Source organism: Streptopelia decaocto (genome assembly GCF_964273445.1).
Source record: "Streptopelia decaocto genome assembly, chromosome: 5".
Lineage (NCBI taxonomy): Eukaryota > Metazoa > Chordata > Aves > Columbiformes > Columbidae > Streptopelia > Streptopelia decaocto.
This window is the reverse complement of record NC_138659.1, coordinates 65548737-65557912: the sequence shown is the minus strand read 5'-3', so window position 1 is coordinate 65557912 and position 9176 is coordinate 65548737. Positions and strand designations below refer to the sequence as shown.

General features: G+C 51.9%; 1 protein-coding gene across 1 annotated transcript; it reads right to left on the bottom strand.

Annotated features, from left to right (window-relative positions):
* Positions 1–3307: 3307 nt before the first annotated feature.
* On the bottom strand, positions 3308–8591 carry EMX2 (empty spiracles homeobox 2; the record flags this gene model as incomplete). Its single annotated transcript, XM_082053340.1, has 3 exons — positions 3308–3475; positions 6021–6205; positions 8201–8591. 3 exons carry the CDS (start codon positions 8589–8591, stop codon positions 3308–3310), a joined length of 744 nt encoding a protein of 247 aa, XP_081909466.1.
* Positions 8592–9176: the final 585 nt, after the last annotated feature.

The following is a 9176-nucleotide window of genomic DNA, read 5'->3' as shown; positions in this document are numbered from 1 at the left end:
GCCAATATTTATATTTCCACGTTGCCTGGCATCCACTGTCCCACATTAGACTCTGCCTCTCTCTCCCTCTCTCTAATCCTGCCACTTTAAATAGATGAATTAATAAAGCAAATGAGGGTCTAATAAGCTGACTGTCCTGCCTATTGAGGCAGGGGGAGAGAGACTAGAAAGTGCGCCAAATTTGTTTGCAGTGGATCAAGGCTAGCCGCCTTTGCTTCACTTTCTTTATCTTAATTCCGACTTGAAAAGATATAATTATCTAGTTTGAACAGAGCTGCTATCAAATCCTTCTCTAGGCAAGGCAGGGGAGAGCTGGAGTGGATTGCAGTGTTCTGAGCCGCTTGGTGCAGCCGGAGATAGGGAGTAATGAAGTTGTGGAGTCCTGAGATACAAAGGGCATTAACCTCATTAGCATGAAACCTTTTCTTCTAACCATTGTGGGACCCTTTCAGACTCCTAATCCCCCCTATTTTCAAAGCTTGGTTTGTAATAAAGCTTTTAGGGTTTTTTTTCAAAGCTAATGGCATTCTCTGAAGATTTTATTGCTGTTACGCTACATAGGACGCTTAATTTTTTTCCCTCTCTCCCTCTCTTCCCTCACAGTTAAAAAAAAAAAAAAAGGGGGGGGGGGAAGTATATAAGTATATGGTTCCTGCAGAAATAAGCCTTTTATCAAGATGGGAAACAATTTCTAGAAAGGCCCAAGTCTGCTGTTCAGCCGCGATCCGTTTTATGTGTGCCCATTTGCATGGGTTTGAAGTGGAGCGCAAGCCAACTTCGGCGAGGTAAAGGTGAAATGTGCTCCCTGCTTGGTTTCCAGATCTGCACCATCAGCTGTTCGAGAAGAGGGGAAAAGCAACGAGAAGTTTACCTTGGGAATAACTCTACTAAATAATTAGCTTAGGCATAAATGGAAGGGACTGCATTGCGACATGCGTCCTAACCCTGCCTGGGCCTCTCTCACATTTGTAGCGCTAGTGAAAGGAAAGTCACCGAGATTGTATAAGGAGCAACGCTTAAAAAAAATCGGATTTTTTAGAAAAAAAAATAAATTTACATAGTACCCGATAGAGCCAACACGTGCACAGAATGTCTAATCTTAACTTTTCAAGGCAGGATGTTTAACAAAGCTCGTATTTTCGCAATGCATTGTAACTTCGCCTTATCACAGTGTAAAGGGTAGTCAGATTGTCCTAAATTATGTCCAACTAGCCCCCCTGGATCCACGGATTAAGAGATTAAAGGAGACCACTGGGCAATGCCTCCTCTTTCCCCTTCATATTCCTGGTATGATAATTGCCTAAACTGATTTGCACTTTCACAAAAGCTTGCAGGATTCTTTGTAGCTCGAACAGAGCAGACGAGGTTTCTCTATCAATGGAAATAAAACTGATTAATGCAGTCTATCAGGCTAAGGAGCAAATGAAGCATGAAAAAACAACTGTGTACCCCCAGAAAACCGGCTACTTTCCTCAAGGACCCAGAACAACTTTTTTTCTTCCACATCTTTAATGTCAGAGTTGCACCCTGTGCCCAGGATCGCTCCCTTAAGGGCGACGGGGAGAGCTGGAACTGGGGTGCAGTCCCTGGGTCCCAAAACCTGCTCCTCACCGCCAGGACCTGGCGAGGGAATTTAAAGACGGGAAGGGGCGAAAAAAATCCTCTCCTGAAAAATAAAATACATATTTTTTGCTAAGGAAAGCCCTTATCCCGCAGCGGCTGCTGCGGACCAGTTTCCCCCTCCCATTACGAGCCGGTTCGCACTTCAGTTTCCAAACAGTGAAGGGGTTGGGTTTGTTGTTGTTGGTTTTTGGTAGGATTTTTTTAAAGGTATTTATTTACAGCAAGTGGGGCTCTGCGGCTTATTTTTAGAGGTCTATTTAGCAGGAGGTGAATTCATTAAGAAAAGGTGGCTGTGGCCGCAGGAATGGGCGGCCGGGGGAGCACAGGCTCCCACCGCAGGGGCTCAGCAGCTAAAAACTGGAGGGGGCAACTCCCGTTTTCTGAGAAATTGGGGTGGGGGAGGGCAAAATATATTACTTAAAAATATAGGGCATATTGATAAATCTTTATTGACAAAATATTGACAATGACATACTTCTTGGAAGTATATAGTGTGTTAGAATTCTAACAAGTTAAACACAAAACACAAAAATATTTACATTCTGATAAAGAAGACATGAAGGAAACATTTGTCACTTTTTTTTTTTAGTAGCTCTATGATCTCGGAATATTATAAGGTCAGTGCTTGAAAATTGCCCCAATGAAAATGGCCATTAGAAAAAAAAAAATCAATATTCTATTTTCAGTCCCTTTTCTCTGGATCCCGCCATTCTGGGAGGTGTCCCCATGGCCAAACCTGGTCGCTGGATTTGCGCTTTGTTAATCTTAAAAAATAATCATAATCTGGTTTTGCAATGAGGATACAACGGGGCGGGGGGGGGGGGGGAATAATTTGATTTGATATTTTTTTTTGGCAACAAAAGTTATGACCAGCCCGAACCTCCCCCCCCACTTTCCCTCCCATCCCTCCCCTGCCCCACCGTGTTTGTCCATCCGGAAGGAACACTATGCTTTGTTACTGCTACTTCATTTATCTTTCACAAACACTTTGACGCCAGAAGTTATCATAAAATGTTTACAGACTGCACATTTCTCATAAAATAAAATAAAATTAAAAAGCACACAAAACCAGTCTTAAAGGGAAAAAAATTACAATTCACTTCTGTCTTTAGCAACCGGGGTAATATTTTTCCGTTCTTTTTTTTTTTTTTTTTTCTTTTTTTTGCCCAGACGGCTTTTCACATGCAATTCAAGTTTCTGAAACAGGTGTGGGGTTTGGCTGCTTATGGAAATTTCTCTTTTAAAGACGGAAGAAACTGTGAAGTGCAAAATGTCCTGTAAGGTGGTCATTTTTCTGGTTTGGTTGGGGGACGTGGGCTGTTTGTTTCGGGGGGGGGGTAAGTGTGGTTTTTTTTTTTCAATATTTTTTTTTAAGATTTTTTTGACGTTACGCTTTTAAAAGTGGACTGCGAGAAACGGAATACCTGTCAATCACCTCGTCCCGGTGTTTTGGCTTTGATTGACAGATCCCCCTTTGCCAGAGCGGTGCCGGCAGTGCCACAGTCCAGACCTGTCGCGGTGTCCCCCTCGCTCGCTCCCAGCCGCCTCCAGACGGGAACCGCAGTTTTGATGAAGATCTCCGTGTCCCTTCCCCGCACCGCCACGCTGGGGGTGGGATGTGAGCCTTTAACACTTTCTGTTGGTGGAGGTGCCTGGCTTAGAAAAAGTCCCAAAGTACCAGTTTTTAATCGTCCGATGTGACGTCGATTTCCTCTGGACTGGCTTGTTTGGTGGCGATTCTCCACCGGTTAATGTGATGAGTCCCTTTTTTCTTCTGTTGTGAGTCTGAACCTTCCTCTTCCAACTTTTGCCGCTTGAACTTTGTCCGTCTGTTCTGAAACCATACTTTTACCTGCGGGAGGAAAGGCACCGGGCTTTAGTCCGACGCCTGCCCGGACATCGGTGCCGGGATGTGCCGAGATGCTCCGCGCCCTGCCTGCACCGTGCCCTGCCTGCACCGTGCCCTGCCTGCGCTCTGCCACAGGCCCACCAGTCCCCTCCGGAGGACCCACGCGTGTAGGAGCGGGCAGCCGCACCGCTGCGTGTGCGCGGTTCCTCCCGCCACAGCCCCGCAGCCGGGCGCGGGACGGGCAGCGCCACGAGCGGGAGGCACCGTTTGCGCACCTGGCGCAAGGCTGCGGACCTTCCGCACACGAGTAGCCCCGCGCAATGCCCGCGCGTGGCGCCAGGCACCCCACGCGTGGAAAACCAAGCTTGGCTGCGTGGCGGTGGGCTGTCAGCACCGTCGGCCCCACCGTCGGGGCGGCCTCTGGGGCGGCTCGTGTTACCCGCGGCCACGGACATCGGGACAGCGATCCCGACCTGGGGCGGGGGGAGCTGGGTGGGCTGCGAGACGCCCCCCGAGCGGCACCCATAAGCCCGGCCCGGCCCGACCGGCGGGGCAAAGCAGAGCGAGGGCCTAGTCTCTCCTAACGGGACGGCGGGACGAGATCTTATTTTTTGGGAAAAGAGAATAAAATGAAAGAAAAAGCCTCGAAAAAGATAAAAGTCCGGCCCTCCCCGCAGAGTCTCCCCGGACGCGTCGTCCAGGAGCGATCGTCGTGAGGCGAAACCTGCAAGTGTCGTCGTAAATATCCCTCTGAATTTCTGCAGCGCCGAATAAATCTGACTTAACCATCCAGCAGCTGACTTCAGTGCTTTAATTACAGATAGTATTGATCTGGGAGCTATCTCCAGGGCTGGCCACACTCCTTGTAGTGGCCAAAGGTAAACATTTTTTTTTCAAAAAGCAGTTTAAACTCTGGTTCTGTCTGAAAGTGCCTGATAAAGGCCCCAGCAAGGGGGGAAAAGGGAACTGGAGCATTTTAATAAGCTGGTTTAACCCGCTTCGCTGCCTCTTCAGAACAGAGACCTGCCTGGCTGGACACACATCTCTGCTGCATTTTCATATTCTCCAAAAGTCCACCATTAAAAAGCTGAGCGGGGAACAAGGGGTGAGTTTAATTTGCTTTTAGTTTGCTAATTGAAGGGGAGGACGGTTCATTTCTGCACGCTGATCTCCAAAAAGGGAGCTCATTTGTAGGGGACTGGGGGTTTGACATCGGGACAAAAGACCCCAACCAGCTTCGGAATCAAGCAGCACAAAGACCACCTTAAATACAGCTTTCCAGTGGAAATAAGCCTGTGACCGGTCCCTTGTTCGGAGAACCTCATAAAAGTGGCGATCCCTTTTTATTGTTTTGTTAGGGAGACATTTTAAAACAAAAGATCCAACCTCTTTATTGCTTCCCCCACGAAAACGAGGTTTTTTTTTAAAAAAAAAAAAAAAAAGTGTTACAACTTAATCCTCCCAGAGAACGCTGTGTTTACTGGGAACTTTGAACTAGGCTGCGGCTGGGTATTTTGGCATTCTTTTTTTTTAAGTACAGTGCCACATACTGTAGCAGAGACAATCCCCATCTGGAGCCCTCTCTCCACCAGTCTCCTGGAGGGGCACAAAACAAAAGCCCGACACAACAACAATAACAACAACAACAACAAAACAATCTCCCAAACCCCGGCCTTTCTTCCGGCGAGGAGAAAACCGCGTGAAAAACGCCCTCGCAGCGGCCTCTCTGGCCGTGGGTCCCGCCGTCGGGGGGCAGCCCCCGCCCAGCCCCGTTCGCCGCCGCCGCTCCCCGCCGGCTCCGCGCCGCCCCACGCGTGTCCGGCCTCGGTACCCGCCAAGACCATCACCTCGGGACAACTGGAGTAGAAACGTCCCCCCAGACAGACGACAGAAATAGTCTCCGGTGCAGTTCTGGCCCGCAGCCAGCCAGCGGGGGGGTGGAAGGAGGGGATTCCTTGCAGTGAATAATTTCTCTGCTTTTATTTTTCATCTTTATGCCCTCCTGAACCGGCTCCTGCCCGCTGCCGGACGCGAGGCTAGAAACGAGTGAAAAAATCATCCAAGAATCTCCATTTCTGCGGTAGGGCCCAAAGCGGGGTTCTTCCCTCCGCCTTTTGCTTGGGGGGCTTTTTCCTTAACATTCAACTACTTCTTGAGGGTCACATCAGTCCCGCAGAAAAATGACCAGGACCGTCCTTCATTTGCCGATCGCAGATCCCGCTTCTCCTCTTCCCGCTCGGGCCGGGGCTCCGGCCGGTCTCTCTGGGGAGACCCAAACCGTGTCCCGACCCCCACATCCCCCCAGCGCCCGGCCACGGCCCCGCGAACCAGCACAGGCGATGGCTCTCACGAACGCGGGAGGATTTTATAGCACCCAGTCGAGGGGGTACCTCTCACTCCACTCCACCGGCTCGGGGCTGCAGGCCTAAATCCCCCCAGAATTTGCCCGTATTTTTTCCCACATCTGCGGGCCGGCCGGGTGGATTTTCCCAAGGAGAACCCAGTACTTTCACTTTCCCAGTTTGCCCACTCCCTGCTTCTCCCTTACCTGAGTTTCCGTGAGGCTGAGGCTATGTGCCAGCTGTTTTCGTTCTGCTCCTACTACATAATGGTTCTTCTCAAAGGCATGTTCCAGTCTCAGTAATTGGGATGGGGAGAAAGCTGTACGGATCCGTTTGGGTTTCCTGGCCAGTGCATTGTGCAATAAGAAGCTCTCCGGACTGGTTTCATTCCCTGGACAACAGAGTAAGACAGAGATTAGCAAAACACTTTCCCCAAACGCACTTTTTAGAGCAAGAATTTTTGACTCCCAACATTAGTCACAGGAGAAATCTGAGTGTAGTTTCTTTTTTATTTCAGCAACTTAAAAAAAAAAAATTTCCTTCGATAAATAGATGGAGGGAATGAGCAGGAGAAATTCAAATACTAAAATACAACCAGGAGTGCACTATGAAAAAAAAAAAAAAAAAGTCAAAAATATTGGTCAGAGCGGGGCTGCGGTGTTTGCGGCTGCACCCTGCAGCTTCCCCCTTTCCCTTCATCCATCGACAGCCTCACAGCTTTCCTTGTTTAGTTGATTTTTACACCCTCCCGGCGCGGTCAGCGGGGTAGCGGCGCTCGGTGCGGCCCCGGCCGAGAGCCCCCTCCCCGCCTCGGGAGCCGGCAGCCCGCTCCCCCGCTCTCTCCCAGCTTCCCATGCCCAGAGCTCTGTCCGGGGCCTTTCTCTCCCCGTTCCCCTTCGTTTTGCCAGTGTGCTCCCCGGAGCGCGGGTTCCTGCCGCCGCCGTCCTCCTGCCCGCTGCCCCGCCGGCGCCGAGAACCGGCGGAGAAATAAAGAAACAAACTTCGGACAGGCCACGGCGAGGCCATCCCAGCCGGCCTGCGGTGGAGTGTGTGGGGGGGTGGGAGTCGGTTGGGGCTTTTTAGTGGGTTCTGTCTCCGGGCTGGCCCTGTGCTGCTTCTCCGGGCCGTTCTTTCCAAGGTGGGAAAGCCACCGAGAGTCTCTTTCCATAAGTGCATTAAAAATCGTTGCAGGAGGAGGGTATGTTTGAAATCAGGCTGTGGCTCAACACCAGGACATTTCCGCCTTTCATCTCCCGCTCTTTAGCAATCGCCTGATGACTGCGACAAATAATCTGGTGAGCGAAACCTGTAATTTTATTCTGAGAGGGTAATAATCCATTTTGTATCTCTGTCCGCCTGGCTTCGGAGACAGCGACTCCTTTTCCAACCGGGTGCAACGGCTGGACTGCAGAAGGCCAGGGAAATGGACATTGCAGGTGATTTGTTTTCGTTCGGAATTAATAAATTAAAATTCCGGGGGAAAAAAAAAAAATTAAAAAAAAAGCATTAAAAAAAGCCTCCAAGTGAAGGCTGATTTTTTTTTTTTTTTTTTTAATAACTAAAGAGCCTGCCTGGACCCATTACGGGATAAATCGACTCACCCTCCGGAGAAGACGCTGCCGGTTGCAAAGGGTTAAACAAGGGGGATTTTATTGATTGTGCGCCATTGGATTTGGTTATTTTCCTTCAGCCGCTTATTAGTCGCTTGGCAGCTGGCAGCCCTTCCCTGTCCGTATGGACGGAATCGTGCCCTCTGTCCCCAGCCCCGGCTCTCCTTTTGCAGCCCCATCTCCCCGTGCTGCTCCGGCGCTGGGAGCATTTTTCCCCCAGCCTTATCCTTTCTCTGGGTTCGTTTCATTTTTCTCCTGTCCACTCTAACAAGGAGAGCGGCCGGATTTGGGCAGGAGGCGTTGGGTCCCCACAGCCCCGGCAGCCCGGCCCCGGCAGCCCGGCAGACACTTCAGGGAACCCAAACCTCGCCACACTTGCATTCTCCTCTTTGTGGGGCGGCTTGCTTCGAGGTCTCTTCCGTAGCTTTTAATCCACGGCAGCAAAAATTATCCACCTTTTCTCCCTGCTTTTAAGCGGGGCGAGAAAGCCGCAGAAGTCCCGGCCGGCCTTGCCTTCCCCCCTCCTCCCAGGGAAACCAAAACAAACCGGGAAAAGAAATAAAGCAAAACCAAGCCGAAGCCCCTCGGCTCTGACAGCTCTCAAGTTTGGCGGCGGAGGGGAGTCACTCACAAAAGACCCTCGGACCGGCCCAGCCGAGCCCGCGGCTCCGGGAAGCGCCTGCCCGCGGTTCCCCCGCATCCGCGCCACGGCGACCGGCCCGGGGCCGCCGGAGGATGGAGGGGTGGATCGGAGGGAGAAGACAAGTTGCACATACCTTGAAATCTGTGGCCCAGATACCGGTAGCGGTGTATTAGCCAGGGGTAGAAGGTGGAAGGATCCCTTTGCTGAGAGGCGAAGAGCGGGTGCGTGGAGTGCGAAGCAGGCAGCGGGTGGGCGGCCAGGGCGTGGGGAGGGGGCACGGGATGGACCGGCACGGCCGGGTTAGGCGGGTGAGAGACGGCCTCTGCAAAGACCAAGTCCGGGTTGGAGTATACCCCCCTGCCAGTGGAGTGGAAGCCGTTGAGAAATGGGTTCATCGGGCTGGAATTGGCATAGCTGAGCGCCGCCGGCCGGATAGGATCCTCGGAGCGAGACGCGGGCAGGGGGCTGTCTTTGGCCACCAGCGACTCGATGGTGAAACACCGCTTGGGTGTGGGCTGAAACATGCTGCCGCGGCGAGAGTCCCCGACCAAATCTCTGCCTGGCTCTGTGGTGCGCGGGAGGCGATCCGGGGAAGTTTGCAGCAGGGAGTGACTTGAGGAGGGATAGATACACACATAAATAGACAGGGGCTGGAGGAAAAGGAGGCAGCGGCAGCCAGCGGTACCCAAAAGGGAGACACACACACGCACCACGCACACACACACACACAAAAAAGTTGCTGGGAGAAGTTTCCCTCCTGCAAGGAAAAGGCGGTCGGCCCCCCCACCCCCCCTCCCTAAGTCCAAAGACAATCCATGGATGTGATCGGCCCCTTCACAAGTTGTGCAAACGATTTGTTAGTTCATGAGCCTAATTAGTGCTGGGATCACATAAACAGCTTCCTCTGAAGCCTGGTAAATGGCTTGATGATTGGTCGCTATTACTCGCCTTGAGGTTGAAGGGGGAGACTCTTTAAAGTGCGTCAGAGGGGAGGCGAGCGCCGGGCAGCGCCATAGGGAGGGATGGAGCCGCGGATCGGAGTGCGGCGGGAGCGCGCCCGCCAGCGCGGGGGGAGCGCGGGGCCCCGCGCAGCCTCGTCCGCGCCGCCA